The sequence below is a fragment of the Eulemur rufifrons genome, chromosome 6 (assembly GCF_041146395.1).
Source record: "Eulemur rufifrons isolate Redbay chromosome 6, OSU_ERuf_1, whole genome shotgun sequence".
NCBI lineage: Eukaryota > Metazoa > Chordata > Mammalia > Primates > Lemuridae > Eulemur > Eulemur rufifrons.
Genome location: NC_090988.1, coordinates 91,670,616 through 91,686,816, shown reverse-complemented (window position 1 = coordinate 91,686,816; position 16,201 = coordinate 91,670,616). Strand labels below are relative to the sequence as shown.

The window sequence follows — 16,201 nt, the reverse complement described above, 5'->3', positions numbered from 1 at the left end:
ATGGTAGTTCTACTCTTAGTCCTTTGAGGTATCTCCACGTTATTTTTCATAGATGTTGCACTAGTTTGCAGTCCCACCAGCAGTGTATGAGTGTTCCTATCTCTCTCAATCCACACCAATATTTGTTGTTTTTAGACTTTTTGATAAAAGCCATTCTCACTGAAATTAAGTGAGGTCTCATTGTGGTTTTGATTTGCATGTCCCTGATGATTAGAGATGTTGAACATTATTTCATATGTTTGTTGGCCATTAGTCTAAATTCTTTTGAAAAGTAAAAAAAAAAAAAAGTCTGTGTGTGTGCGTGTGTGTGTATATATATATATGCATTTTTTTTCCTCTCTAATAATTCAGTAGGCACCATAAATCCATGGATTATGTCTTATAATTTTTTTTGGTAACTTCCATTTTAATGAAGCAGTAGTGAACATGGGAGAGGGTGGCAGATGATTTTGTTAAGATTTTTGTTGGCCGGGCGCGGTGGCTCACGCCTGTAATCCTAGCACTCTGGGAGGCCAAGGCGGGTGGATCGCTCGAAGTCAGGAGTTCGAGACCAGCCTGAGCAAGAGCGAGACCCCGTCTCTACTAAAAATAGAAAGAAATTATATGGACAACTAAAATATATATATACAAAAAATTAGCCAGGCATGGTGGCGCATGCCTGTAGTCCCAGCTACTCTGGAGGCTGAGGCAGTAGGATCGCTTAAGCCCAGGAGTTTGAGGTTGCTGTGAGCTAGACTGACGCCACGGCACTCACTCTAGCCTGGGCAACAGAGCGAGACTCTGTCTCAAAAAAAAAAAAAAAAAAAAAAGATTTTTGTTAATTCATTAGTATGTATTAGATATTGTTACATAAAGGCAGAGGGCTATATGCAGAGAAATAAAATAATGAAGCTTTACGTTAATCCAAATATTGCATAAAATTCTAAGAATTATGACAAAATTATATACAGTTGTGATGATCTCAACTGAATAACATTGCATTGCCTTTGGATACAAATGGAAGCTATTACGATGTCTTAAAAGAACAATAGAAATTCAAAATTCAACAAAACAGTCAATGGATGAATGGATTTAGGTGCATAGTGAAAATACAGTTGCAGATTCAAAGCAGAGAAAGTACAATATGATTAAATGTAGGGAAATCAATGGCACGTGCTATAAACCACTTCCTTGATAATTTATGAAGTCACTACTATAGTAACTCAAGCAAGTGATTGGTTTGAATAGATGAGGAGTTACTTTTTATGGATGAGCAAAGAAAGTGGTTTCTTGAAATGGAATCTCCTCGTGGTGAAGATGATGTGAACATTGTTGAAATGACAGCAAAGGATTTAGAATATTACATAAATTTAATTGATAAAGCAGTGGCAGGATTTGAGAGGATTGAATCCAATTTTGAAAGAAGTTCTGTGGGTAAAAGGCTATCACAATAGCATTGCATGCTACAGAGAAATCCTCCATGAAAGGGAGTGTCATCAATGTGACAAACTTCATTATTGTCTTAAGTTTCCACAGCCACCCAACCTTCAGCAACTACCACTCTGATCAGTCAGCAGCCATCAACATTGAGGCAAGACACTCCACCAGCAAAAAGATGACAACTCACTGAGGCTGAGATGATTGCTATCATTTCTTAGCAATAAAATATTTTTAAATTAAGGTATGTACATATTTTAGACATAATCCTATTGCACACATAATAGACTGCAGTATAGTTAAGCGTAACTTTTTTATGCACTGCAAAACCAGCAAATTCATGTGACTAAGGTTATTGCAATATTTATGCTATTGCAGTGGTCTGGAACTGAACTCTCAGTATGTCTGAGGTATGCCTGTACAGATTAGATAATTTAATCCACAAACCATATGTATACTAATAGCTTTACATATATTAGTTTATTCAATCCTCAACACAACCCATTTCAGTAGCTGATATCTTATTGTGTCAATGTATAAGATTATAGTCAATGTACCTAAGTCATTTATATTTTCATAGTTATTACAAAATTCACAACATTATGTGTCCACATGAATACAGTTTATTGTCTCACCTTTGTCAGAATAAAATAAAAAGTAAACAAAGACTGAAGGGTCAAAAGGAATGGCAAAAAAAATCTGATAATTTGATGATCAAAATTGATCCTGGAGAAAAAAATGCTTATAATTCAATTGGTTTTGCATTGTAAATTTACAGAATAAAATTACTAGAGCATTTTTTCATCTCTTCTTGAAGACAGTGCCTCAAAGACAATGTCAATAACATGCACAGAAATAATCAGTAATTTATACAGTTTATAATCTTGGTATTGTTCACACACTTGTTTGGTTTTCTCAAGTACCCACTATTAATTAAAGAGTAGAGGGTTTCTTGCAGTAATCAATTTAACCTAAAGAGAGACAATGTGATAAAACTTTACTTGGAATAATATTAATGAGACTATTGTTATGCACCAGATTTTCTGAGAGCCAGTGAAACCATCATCATTACTACTGAATTTAATAAAATTACCCTGTAGATAAAAGTTTTATAAATGCAAATACAGACTCATTTTCAAAACAACGAAGGCTAGATTTACCCACTCATTCATCTATCTACCCATCCATACATCCATCCCAACCATCTATCCCTTAAAAACACAGGTAAAGAGGATGTGCAATATATCAGGTGCTATACACATATTGAAAAAATAAACCAATGCACATATTCCCTGCTGCCAAGAAGATTCTAATATAGGGGTGGAGAATTGACTGGAATTCAGTATATACCTTCAATACAATATGATAAGTAATATAATGAATCATAATTCAGTAATGTTTTACAGAGTAGGATAATTTTGGAGAGAACATTTCTGTAAGAGTGAATGAAAAATTTTAAGGCATTAAGGACAAAGCATTGACTTTATTTTTAGAAAATGTAATACATTTAAAATAGTTGACACATAAGATTTTCATGGCATAATTGGAGATGATGAGATTAGAAGGGCAAGCTAAGCTTTAGATAGTCTTTAATGCAGTAAATCCTTATTCATTTGAAAATCCAATTTCTTTCAAATAGTTTCTTGAGAGCATTTTTCACATCCGTATTTCTGAAGCTGTAGATTATTGGGTTAAACATGGGGAAAACAACTGTATAAAACAGGGCAACCACCTTATCAATATCTGGGGAATAGCTGGTGGTGGGGCGTAAGTATGTAAACAGAAGTGTTCCATAGAATAAGGTGACCGCCACCAGATGGGAAGCACAGGTGGAGAATGTTTTGCTTCTGCCACCTGAGGACTTGATACTCAAAACAGCGATAAGGATGCAGAAGTAAGAGATAAATATGACCACAAAAGTGCTGGTCTGGATGAAGCCACACAAGGCAAAGAGCAGAAGCTCATTGATGTGGATATCTGCACAGGATAAAGCCAGGAGAGGTGGGATATCACAGAAAAAATGGTTGACAATATTGGAGCCACAAAATGGTAGCCTGAACGTGAGGCAGACATGAACCAATGAAGTCATGCTTCCACTGAAGTACGCCAGCACAATGAAGCAGATACAGACTCTCCTAGACATCAGTGTAGGATAGAGCAGTGGCTTGCAGATGGCTGCATAGCGGTCATATGCCATCGCTGCCAGGATAAGACACTCCGCATCAGCAAAACAAGCAAAGAAAAACATTTGTAGTGCACATCCATAGGGAGAGATGCTCTTCTTGGATGCTAAGAAATTTATCAGCATTTTAGGGGCAATTGCTGTGGAATAGCTGATATCCAAAAATGACAAGTTGCTAAGAAAATAATACATAGGGATTTGAAGGCTTGAATTAATATTAACCAGAATAACTAACCCCATATTTCCCCCCAGAGTTAATATATATGCCACAAGCAATACCAAGAACAGTGTGACTCTGAGAGGTAGATAATCTGTGAATCCAACAAATATAAACTCTGTTGGCATGGTAAAATTACTCTCCAACATCTTCTTAGCTTTCTTGTTTTTCTTGTTGGCCATAGATGGTATCAGAAGCCATGAGTCAACTTGAGTTATAGATGACCTCAAAATATCTTTATTCTCTCGTCTATTGGAAGAAAACAGAAGGTTAATAAAATCAAAGATATAGCATTTTCTGTAACATTATTTTTTTTTGTTTGTTTTTGTCCTTTTTTAAAAGGAATTAATTAGAGATCATTAGTGCTAGTAGAAAATGTTATTCAGGTGGTGGTGTTTCATGATGCTCTTTAAAAGCTATGGACTTTACATGATGATGTTAGTTCTTTTCGAGCTGAAAGGAGATGAATGTGGCTCCTATGATGAGACCTGGTGGAATAATGAGAGTAAAATCTTTAGAGACAAAGCTGTAATTTTATAGTCCTAAAATCACATTCTTCCATGTAGAGTTGAGAAAAATGTTGGGGAAAAATTTCCACAGTTAAATTATATAATTCCACGAAAGAACATCTGTGATCTTGGGAGATTGCTTGTCATACTAGTTAAGATCATTTAGTTATGCAAGAGTTGACTAGATTTAAAACTTGGCTTTGGGACAGGTGTGGTGGGTCCTGCCTACAATCCCAGCACTTTGGGATGCTGAGGTCAGAGGATCGCTTGAGGCCAGAAGTTTCAGATCAGGCTGGGCAAAATAGGCAGACCCTGTCTCTACAAAAAAGTTAAAGTTAGGTGGGCACTGTGGCATGCACCTGTAGTCTTAGCTACTCAGGAGGTTAAGAGGGGAGGATTGTTTCAGCCCAGGAGTTTGAAGATGCAGTGAGCTTTGATTGTGTCACTGCACTCCAGCCTGCATGACAGAGCAAGAACCTGTCTCTAAATAAATAAATAAATATTTCTAGTATTACTGAAGGATCTGGCAAATATACAATGATGGCTGAAATATAATTATATCTAAACTTAGTGAAGACAAATTTGTTCTATAGGTTAATAGCTTTAAAATGTGCACATTCTTTTATGATTTTCTTGTAGCACATTAATTTCTATGTCAAAGATGTGTGTTCAAGAATAGTATAAATTGATAGGTAATTTATTAATGAATATTATATATCTATACAATCCTTAAAATATGTGTTGGAATATTTTGGGGGCAATGAGAAATTTTTCATATTAATATGGAAAATAAAACTAACTGTGACCAAGAGTACATCTAATGTTTTTCACACTTGAGCCTACACTAAATCAAAAATTAAATTCTAAATATAAGGCAAGAGTGTAACTTTGTTAATCACTGATATATATGATATGGGAAAATTGATAATTTTTTCTCAATGATTTTCTGTACTTTCTAAAAATCACATTATCTGTTAATTTTGCACATCAGTTGTTTCAAAAACAGAAGATTCAATACGTAGTTATCTGCACTAATGATGACGATGGCAATGATGATGAAAATAATAGTTGCTAAAATTTATGGAGAGTTGCAAAGATATTTGCTAGGCATTTGACATGCATCATTTTGTTTAAGCCTCATGATTATCCTGTAAATTAGATATTGTCATTTCTGGTTTTTTTTTTTTACAGATGATCAAACTGACTGAAACCGAGAAATATTATTAACTTCCTCAGGTTAAACAAACAAAGAGTTAGATTCCAGTTCTGCCTTATTTTTTTTTTTTTTCCTTGACAGGTTGACAGGGTCTCATTCTGTTGCCCAGGCTAGAGTGCAGTGGTGTCATCATAGCTCACTGCAGCCTCAATCTCCTGGGTTCAAAGGACCCTCCTGCCTCAGCCCCCTGAGGAGCTGAGACTAAAGACACACACCACCACGTCTGGCTAATTTTTTTATTTTTCGTAGAGTCTCGCTCTTGCTCAGGCTGGTCTCAAACACCTGGCCTCAAGCCATCTTCCCACCTCGGCCTCCCGAAGTGCTACGATTATAGGTGTGAGCCACCACGCCCCGCCCAGTTCTGTCTTCTTGATCAAAATACTCTGATGTTGAAGTGTTTCCTACTGCTGTAGAAATTTTATGATAGGTTATTTATAGAATATTAGTGCCAAAAGGAATCTTAGGAATAATCTAATTTATACTCTTATTTTTCAGACTTGGTGGCTAAATCACATTCACAAGTTCATATAAACAAGTGACATTTATATTAATGAATTTGATGTTTATATATTATAACCATAAACATTTTATGAGATCAAAGTTATATTTTTCTTCCTTAAACTCCATGATACCTAAAAAACTGTTTAGAGGGATTTTGTAGTCAATTATTCAGAGACTGAGCATCCCAGGGCAACTTTACTTTTCTTAAATATTTCATTTCACTTTACTCTGAATTGAGATCAGAAAAATATCCTAAAATGAGTTGGACCCCACTGGATCTCAGGGAAATCTCATCTGACAAACCTTCTATTTCTAAAAGGTGTCCATTAATGAATTTGTATTTGCTACTCTTTTTGAAGGAGACATGTAGATGACAGAAATATTACAGCTATTACATTCAATCTATTCTCTCTCTTTTATAAATGACATTGTGCTGTGGTGGTTAAGCATACAGGATTTGGAGTCAGGCAAACTTGAGTTTAACCTCAAGTCTGACACCTAATCATCTAGCAGTCATTGAACTTCTCTATTGCTAAGTTTACCTGTTTATTTAATTAACATAACAATATATCTTAGAATTGAAAACAAGATTAAACTAGATAAATTATTATAGCACCTTTTACAGGGCTTGATATACTATAGATGCATAAAATAGATTAATTATATTTTATACACTATTAACACTATTAATGCCATTATGATTATTTAATAATTCAATATCTGAATTGAAAATCATAAATTATCCTAGATTGTTTTTATAAGAACAAACACAAAATTGTTAACCATACTGTGGATGAATATGTATTATATACTCATGGAATCTGAGGTTTTAGCTTCCTGACGCAGAAAATGAATTAGACCATTGGATTTCCCAAAATTCTTAAATAGGTGTAGCCAGCTGCCTTTCACAGCAATAAAGCACATAACAAATTAGGCAGTGATTTTTTTGTGATTGCAATGGATAAGGTAAGCTTAGGTCTATGCCACCACCACCCTCTGCCCTCTTCCTCGGCCCACATACACAGGCAAACTGAAAAACAAATCAAACCAAAAATACCATCACAGGGAGTCAGCAAAGAGACATTTTATCTCAGGTAAATCTATTCTCTTTGCTACATTCACAACAGACATATTGTTGATGCTTTCCGGAATAAATCATCTACCTACCGTAGCACCAGCTAGAACTTTCAATTTGTAGAACTTATTTGTCACAAGAGGCTGGCAACATTTTTCTCCAGGTTTTAGAAATAAGTCTTATAAGGGATGAGTATTTATATTCTAGTCTGCAACAAGTGGAGCACTGTCCCAAGATAATCCCCAACCCCAGTAGGCCTTGGGTAGACAATTACTCTGTTCCTAGTGGTGTGGCTTGGCTGATTTCTTGTAAATGAAAAAGATGAAAACTAGAACATAATTGGCTGTGATGTAGGCAGTAATAAAATGTGTCTTCATCATGGAGAGTTTTTTTTATTAAAACAACAACATACTGTTAATTCTACCAACCAATAAAAAAGAATAATTTTTCCTATAAATTCTATGATTTCTATCAGTGCCTACTATGAATTCAGACAATTGAAGATACTTTGAAGTATTTAGTTATGTAAGGGAATTCTAAAGTACAAACTCAATGCTATCGATAATACTGTCAGGCATTCTCATTTTTATTTGTTGCTCAGTTTTCTGGGTGCCATAAAAGAAATACACCTTGAATATTAAACAGGAATAAGACTCAGGCAACCTGAATTTGAATGTTAGTTTTGCGATTTGACAACAGTGGGACGTTCAGCTACTTATTTAATCTAATTTGTATAAATTTTTAAATTATGAATAATAATTACACACCATGAGATTCTTGTCAGGACTGAGACAGCACACGTAAGCATTTAGTACCATGTTCAGCTAATGATAATCATTTTATGACTGGTAGCTTTCTTTAACAATTATAGCAACATTTGCAGTAGTATTTCTTAATACTTTAAATTGCAGGTCTATATCTTAATTTTCCTTAAATTATTGCCAATGGCATAGTTTATAACTTTGGACACTTTAGTGGACAAACTAGAGAATGGATAAATACAGGATCCTAACTGGCCTCTTTCTTGTATCTGATGGGAAAATTGAAATCAGTTTTGTTGCTAATAGGGACTTTATATTTAACATATGAAATATCTGTATATATATTTTTAAAAGGGTTATTGTTCCTCATTCAAAAAACCAATGCGGCTCACTCTTGAAATCCTAGAAATCTGGGAGGCCGAGGTGGGAGGATTGCTTGAGCTCAGGAGTTAGAGACCAGCCTGAGCAAGAGCGAGACCCTGTCTCTACTAAAAATAGAAAAAATATTAATAGCTGGATGTCCTGGCTTCCCCCACTTAGTCCCAGCTACTTGGGAGGTTGAGGCAGGAGGATTGCTTGAACCCAGGAGCTTGAGGCTGCAGTAAGCTATGATGACACCACTGCACTCAACCCAAAGCAACAGAGCAAGACTCTGTTTCACAAACAAAAACAAAAAAAAGAAAAAAGTATGTGAGGAATTAAAAGTTGGAAAAATACAGCTGAAAATATTTCAGAGTGAGAGGTCCCCAAATTATTTTTTTCTTTCTTCTTTCTTTTTTCATTTAAGGACCTTACAAGTCTGAAAAAAATAAGTAAAATAATTTCCAAGTTGTATTTTTTGAAAACATTATTGTAAAGAAAAGTTTCCTTTCTATATGGAATGTGTGTATTATTAAAGCATAACATTAATGCTTAACTTTAAGGGTTCGATTGTGTTTTTCAAATAGTGATATTAGCACATTCAGCAATAAAATAGTTTTGCTCATTTAAAGCAGAAAGTGAATTCACTGAAAAGATATTGGATAACTTATAGATATGATAAGGAACCTGGAAAACTAATTGAGAAAACTCGCAGGAGCTAAAGGAGGCAAGGGTGATGATTTCACTGGAGGAAGAGTTTGTTCACATAGGACAATAGCCAGCCACTTCCATCTCCAACTATTGCGAACAATCTCTTAATTTGCTTCACTTTCTAAAAATTCAAAAATCAGGAATGAAATTTTTCATTAGCCAAGAGTAGTGCAAATACTCAAGCCTTAGTTTCCAAGGAGCTAAAAGAGGAAATACTTACCTTCTAAGCTTCAGTAATGACCCTTAAAAGGCACAGTGGAATTCTTAGTTTCCAATTTAATGGAATCATTGTCTTGTATCGTAGAGGAAATATTGCTCTTCTTCATACAAGAGTCTCTAAAGGAGCTGAGCCAAGAATTACAGTGCAGGGAAGAAACATTTTTAGGAGTGTGTAGGTAGTTGAACACTTAGTCCACATTATAAAGTGCATTCACATACAACTTCCTGGAATCTTCCCTTTACTACCAATTGCAACCATTGTTTGATTTGCTCAGGGTGTAATATGTCTTTAAACATTGTACAATGGATATGAATTAGTTTCCCCTTCTCGTTAATTTCAATCAGGAATAGAACTAGATTGGAAGTTAAATTTATACAGACAAAGGGAGGGACAAAGGGGATATTAAACAAAGTTTGTAAGAGGCTCTCCTTTTGGACTGGGCTCCTGCACTAGGTCTTAGCAGACCAGACCAAGCCAGAATGGAGACCCCTTGCTAAGTACCAGGAAATTGAAGCAAACTTTGAAATGGTCTTGTTTTCCAAATAAACAGAAGATTCTAGTGAACCTGAGTCAGCGTAATAAGGAAGTATCCTCTGTTTTAACCCCGCAAGGAAAGTAACTTTGAAATGACCAAGCTACTTTTTTGTTCCCTGTTTCTGCTTTCTTCAATCCATTTATGTCAATAAGGCCAAATTCCTCAGCTCATTGGAACACTCATTCTATTTTATAGAATTAGGTGTTGCCTGATTCTAGAATTGCAAATGAAAGCCAATTAGATTTTTAAGATACTTTTGGTTATTTTGCCTTTGGGCAGGGAAGAATAATAATTTGGCAGTGGGCTATGTACACAATTGGAATAAGCTCAAGATACAGAGAGAGGGGCAATGTAAATAACTGTCTGAGATATTTTCTCTGACTTTAAAATAACATGGAGGTCAGAAATCACTTCCTGATATGAACGCCATGTAATGCCTGATTCCATATATTTGGATATAATTTTCTTTAGAGACTTAGGTTCCTGCCTTTAGAGGATTGGCTCCACAATTAATACCTATTATCTAGTCCCCGTGATGATCCAAACTGCTTGAAGGAAAACAAAATAGGTGCAATAGCATGTATTTAATCAGAAGGTGTTTCAGAATTTTAACAATAGATAATTCAACTTTCCACTACGTTTGGAAAATAAATCTTCTTCTCCTTATATTTGACCTCCAAGTGAGAAATCCATACACACACACAAAAAATAATAAGCTAAGAGATAAGACACCACCTGGAAGGAATTTATAAAAATCTGTTGCTGTTATTCACTGCCATGGACAGGTATCTGTCTGCTGCTATATAGCATTAATTCAATATTATACCTTGTAACTAGAGCAACCATTTGCTTCACTATTAAAATATTACAAAATTATGCTTAAGAATAGAATAGATGTCAAAATATTGATTATTTGAAATGGTCACTATTCTTGCTGCTTGCGGTTACATGAGAGGTATTTTAAAGAGTATTGATGCATTACATTTGGAGATAAGAATGTACAGAGTGGTTTTGAGGGAAAAGATCTATTTGATTTAAATCCATATATCTTTCCAGAAAATAGGAGAAACTTTGGGAAAGATATTTCTATTTCCATTTTGGATGGAGGCTGATATAGAAAGAATACAACAATAGATTTGCATTTGCAGAAATTAAAGTGGAATATATGCACTTAAATCAGAGATTTGGGAGGTCTGCAACCCAGATTCAATACAGATAATTGTTCATTAAATTTAAATGCTTACCTATTGGTACTCTAATTTTCTTTTTACTTCAGTCACTCTAGTTACTATGCTATATTATCCTAAAATTTTTTCTATGTGTGATTATGCTTATTAACATTTCTATTTTTTCCTCTAAACTTTCAAAGGGAGAAATATTTATGCTTCATACAAAGTTTATGTAAAATCTATTTGTAATAAATGACCAGAAAAAATCATACCTCACTGACTGAGTTCATCCTACTGGGATTAGCAGACACCCTGGAGCTAAAGATTATTCTCTTTCTACTTTTTCTTGTGATTTACACACTTACAATTCTGGGGAATGCTGTGATGATCCTTTTAATCAGGATCGATTCCCGACTTCACACACCCATGTATTTCTTCCTGGCTAACTTGTCCTTTGTGGACATTTGCTATTCATCCACCATCACCCCAAAGATGTTGGTAGATTTACTATCAGAGAAGAAAACCATCTCCTTTGCTGGCTGCTTCCTGCAGATGTACTTCTTTATCGCCCTGGCAACAACCGAATGCATCCTCTTTGGGTTAATGGCCTACGACCGTTATGTGGCCATATGTAACCCACTACTTTACTTCTTGGTCATGTCCAGGACAGTCTGCCTTAAAATGGCAGCTGGGGCTTTTGCAGCAGGGCTCTTGAACTCCATGGTTAACACAAGTTATGTAAGTATTTTGCCATTCTGTAGCTCCAATGTCATCCATCACTTCTTCTGTGACAGTCCCCCACTTTTTAAGCTCTCATGTTCTGACACACACCTGGAAGAAAGCATCATTTCTACTTTTGCTGGTGTGAATATGGTCGGGACTCTGCTGGTCATCCTCACCTCCTACTCCTACATTCTCTTCTCCATCTTCCGTATGCACTCAGGGGAGGGGAGGCACAGAGCTCTCTCCACATGTGCTTCTCACCTGACAGCCATAATTCTGTTCTACGCTGCCTCTATCTATACTTACCTGAGACCTAGTTCCAGCTACTCCCTGAATCAGGACAAGGTGGCTTCTGTGTTCTACACAGTGGTGATCCCCATGTTGAATCCTCTGATCTACAGCCTCAGGAATAAGGAAGTAAAGAAGGCTTTATGGAATGTAATTACAAGGAAAAGGATTCCTTCCTTTCTGTGATTTTTGGCTAAAAATCTGAAATAGGTATTTAATTTACCTTCTAAGTCTAGTTCAAGCCTATGTTATTCATTATAATTGTTTTCAGTTAACATATTTTGTAAAAATTCAAAGTATTTGTATCTATTTAGGGATAAAGTAAATTACTGAACAAATACAAGACATGGGACCTTTACTTTATAATCATTCTTACCTCATAGGGTCCCAGAGTTAGGGTTTATTTCAATAATATTTTGACTAGGAGAAGAAAGGGATTGAGTGTTTAGAGATCAAAGTCACAATATCACTTGTTAATAACCATATACAATAATTTAGACCATTTGTTTTTTTTCTTATACATTATTTTTCCCTATTTATTATTTGCAAGAGATTATTAAATATGATAGAGTACAGAAATGTTTTAAATTATTTCCTTTTTTAATTGAATGCATTTTCACTTGGAGAGATGCTTAAATTAAATTTTTGGATTATAGTTTTAATGGAAACTGAACTCCCCATCTATTTTCCCTCCCTCTCCATACACATATATATATTCCTTAAAGAATAAGTGTGAGTGTATTCAAAAACGTGCCATCAGGAAAGGCACTGTCTAATTAGAATGCATAAATTAAAGCTCTCTTTTCATTCCCTTTCATTCTTCTGAAAAATTTCCAATACCTTTGCTAGGGTATGGATATGTTCCCCCAAAATTTATGTGTTGAAACTTAATCACCAATGTGATAGCATGAACAGGTGGAGCCTTTAGGGCTGATTAAATCATGAGACTGGAGCCCTAATGGATGGAATTAGGGCCCTTTTAAAGAAGTATGAGGGCATTGTTTGATCTTTCTGCCATGGGAGGACATAGCAAGGAGGCGCCATCTTTGAAGAAGAGAATAAGTTCTCACCAGACACCAAGTCTGCTGGTTCCTTGATCCTGGACTTCCCAGCCTCCAAAACTGTGAATACTAAATTTTAGTTTATTTATAAATTACCCAATCTGTTTTTCTTATAGCAGCCTTAATGGACTGAGCTGCCCATGTTTCTGTCTCCCAGATTGATGCATACACACAAGGTACACGCACTCACATTCAGGTGCTGCAAAGACTTTAAACAGTGTATATTTCCAAAGGAGGTATGAATGTTCACTGAGTAAAACTGACATATTCTTGAAAATAGGCCCATGGATTTTCTGCTCATGGAAGTCTTCTGTTCATTAGAAATAAAGATCAATTGTAATAAATCTTAATGTTCAAGCTAAGCATTATAAATGTGGAGTTAGGGAGTTGGCTTGGTAGAACTCTAGAGCAAACTGAATTGGGCCAAGTTTTGCTAAAGAGACAGTTATAGTTTCTGGAGCAAAACTCCCCATGGCCCTTGTCTTTACTACTGAAGTTACACCTATTAGAAGCAGTGACATTCACATAATCTGAGATGTTGTCACAGCAATATCATGGCCTGTCACAAAGAGGTCATCCAGCTTGATTTAACAAAAATTTTCATATTTTCCTGTTTGTTGTTCAATGTATTTATGTCAAAAAAAAATGTTCCAGGGTTCTTTCTTTAAAGTTTTCTTTAACTCAAAAGAAATTTTTCAAAAAAGTAGCGAAAAATGAAAGTATCCAGATCTAAGAGTCCCATGGATTCAAATAGAATAAGCAAAAAAATAAGACGATATTAGTACATGGAGTCTTACATTAAGGCAGAAAATGTGTAGAAAGGTTGGATATTACTATGTAAAAAGAAATTTGGATTTGCTTGTTAAATATAAACTAATATACACATCATTTTCATTGGTGTATAAAAAAACGGGAAGTCATACATTTTGTAAACAGTAATTAGATAAAGACTAGTACCTAGGCTAAGTGAGGTTAATTATCCCATTTAACATTATATAGGTTAATAATATCAAAGATAGTATGTTAATTCATAGTCAACATGTTTCAAAGGATAGAGACAAACAATTATGTCAAGAAGGTAATATACAAATGGTTTTGTTTATGGAAAATAATCAAGTAAAAAGTAGTTGGCTTGATGTGAGAATATGTAATCTGTAGAAGAAAACACAAAGAACAAAATCACTTTATTGAAAATAAATAGAATCTATGTCAAAGACAATGTGTGTCATCAGAAAGCAGAAAGGTGTGCCATTTGTTTCTAAAGTTAGGTACAACTTACTGTTTGGGTTTGAAAATTGGTATGTACTATCTTTAAAATTTTGTTTAAATTTTCTGATGTTAATGCTGCTATGAAAATGTTTCATATATCCATGCACCATCTCTAAGCTCCAGAAGAGTCCTTGGAATATTTCAGCCATTTGAAAAAAATTATTAGCCCCATATTTATTACTAAAATGTGTGGTGATGACTATTGATTAAGTTTTGCAAGTAAAAAATTAAACTGATGATCCATGTAAAAAATGATGAGTTTCTAAATTGAGCTTCAAATTCTCAGACTCCAGAAATTGTATAATGATAGTAACCATATGTTGTAACACAAATAGATAAAAAATAAATAAAATTCAGTTTATTTTCTAAGTTTTGGGGTGGTATATCAAATTTATTAGTATACTGGTAAGAGAAGCAGAAAGAGAAAATATTACAGACCTAGAGAGAGCTTGGAAACAGAAAGCTTATAATCATAGAAGCTGGGAAGTGAAATGCTTATAAGCAGCATGAAAATGTGAATAAAGGTTAAGAATTTATTTAATAAATCATAAAATCATTATGCCCAAAGTATGTGTTACAGAAGAGGACTGTGACAGACTCATCATCGTGAGAGGCTAGATTTGGTGAGCATTAGTCAAAAATAATAAACAATACATTTTAAGAGCAAATGATAAAAATATATCTATAGTTGATTAGAATTATATAGCTTTATTCCCTAGCAGTAAGGCCCAATAGATTCAAGTAACAGAGACTCATATAACAGTGCTGTGATGATAATTTTAGGTATTAATTTGACTACATAAAGGGATACCTAGATTATTGATTAAACATTATTTTCACTGTGTCTGTGAGTCAGTGGACTGAGTGGGGAAAATCTGAAGTCAAGGGGGGTGGGCACCATCTAATCAGCTGGGGGTCTGAATGGAACCAAAAGGCAGAGGCAAGAAGAGTTCATGCACTCTCTCTCCTGGAGCTAGAACACTCTTCTTTTCCTGCCCTTAGACATCAGAACTCCAGATTCTCAGGTCTTTGACTTCTCTTATTCTGCAGCCTTTGGACTTGGACTAAGCCATGCTACTGGCTTTCCTCATTCTCAGCTTGAAGATGGCCTATTGTGGGACTTCTCAGCTTCTTTAATTGTGTAAACCAATTCCCTTAATAAATCCCCTCTCTTTATCAATCTATAGATATATCCTATTGATCTGTATCTCTGGAAAACCTTGACTAACACAGAATTGGTAGCAGCCGTGGGTCTAGGCCACTAAGATGAGGTATACAGTTTGATCCATGAGGACATGCACTCTACCTTAAAAGAAGTACTTGAGTTTTCTAATTTATATACACAGAAATCCAGTGAACCTGTGTGGGACCAGATTCTAAGAGTGTGGGATAATAGAAGGAATATCAAGTTGAATCCAGTCAAATTTATTGATATGGGCTCACTAAGCACAGATGATACATTTAGTGTTGCAATTTGAAGAGTTAACGGAGCTAAAAATGTGTTTGTTTTTTGTCTGAAACATGGTTAAAAAAGTGGCCCACCTTGAACAAGTTGGATATGACCAATCTCCATTGGATTACCATAAAGGAAGGGATTCAAAGGCTTAAGGAGACTGGAATGTTAGAGTAGATTTGTCACTTAAAACCTACTCACTCACATCAGGAAGATCCAGAGGACATGCTTTGTACCAATACTTTAAAAAATAGATTCATGAAGGAAGCCTCAATATCCTCTAAGAGCTTTGTGACTGCTCTTCTTTGTAGGCCAGACTTCACAGTGAGATCCACAGTCATCCAATTGGATAACTTCAATGCACTGGGAATAATTGGATTCCAGAGTAGCAGGGCCAAGTGGCAGCAGCCAACTAACTGCTAAAAGCAAGATGGACATAGTTACCATGATGGACAGTAGAGACAAAGCAACAATCAGAATAATCTGATTCATGTGGACTTATGTTGTTAGCAAATTAATCATAGTTGTCCTAGAA

At 35.2% G+C, this 16,201-nt stretch overlaps 2 protein-coding genes across 2 annotated transcripts; one reads left to right on the top strand and one right to left on the bottom strand.

Moving 5' to 3' along the window:
- Positions 1-3,025: 3,025 nt before the first annotated feature.
- Positions 3,026-3,964, bottom strand: LOC138384465 (olfactory receptor 5AS1). Its single transcript, XM_069469971.1, has one exon. It carries the CDS (start codon positions 3,962-3,964, stop codon positions 3,026-3,028), a length of 939 nt encoding a protein of 312 aa, XP_069326072.1.
- A 7,160-nt stretch (positions 3,965-11,124) lies between these two features.
- LOC138384464 (olfactory receptor 5F1) lies at positions 11,125-12,069 on the top strand. The gene has a single exon (XM_069469970.1). The coding sequence runs from the start codon at positions 11,125-11,127 to the stop codon at positions 12,067-12,069; it is 945 nt and encodes a 314-aa protein (XP_069326071.1).
- Positions 12,070-16,201: the final 4,132 nt, after the last annotated feature.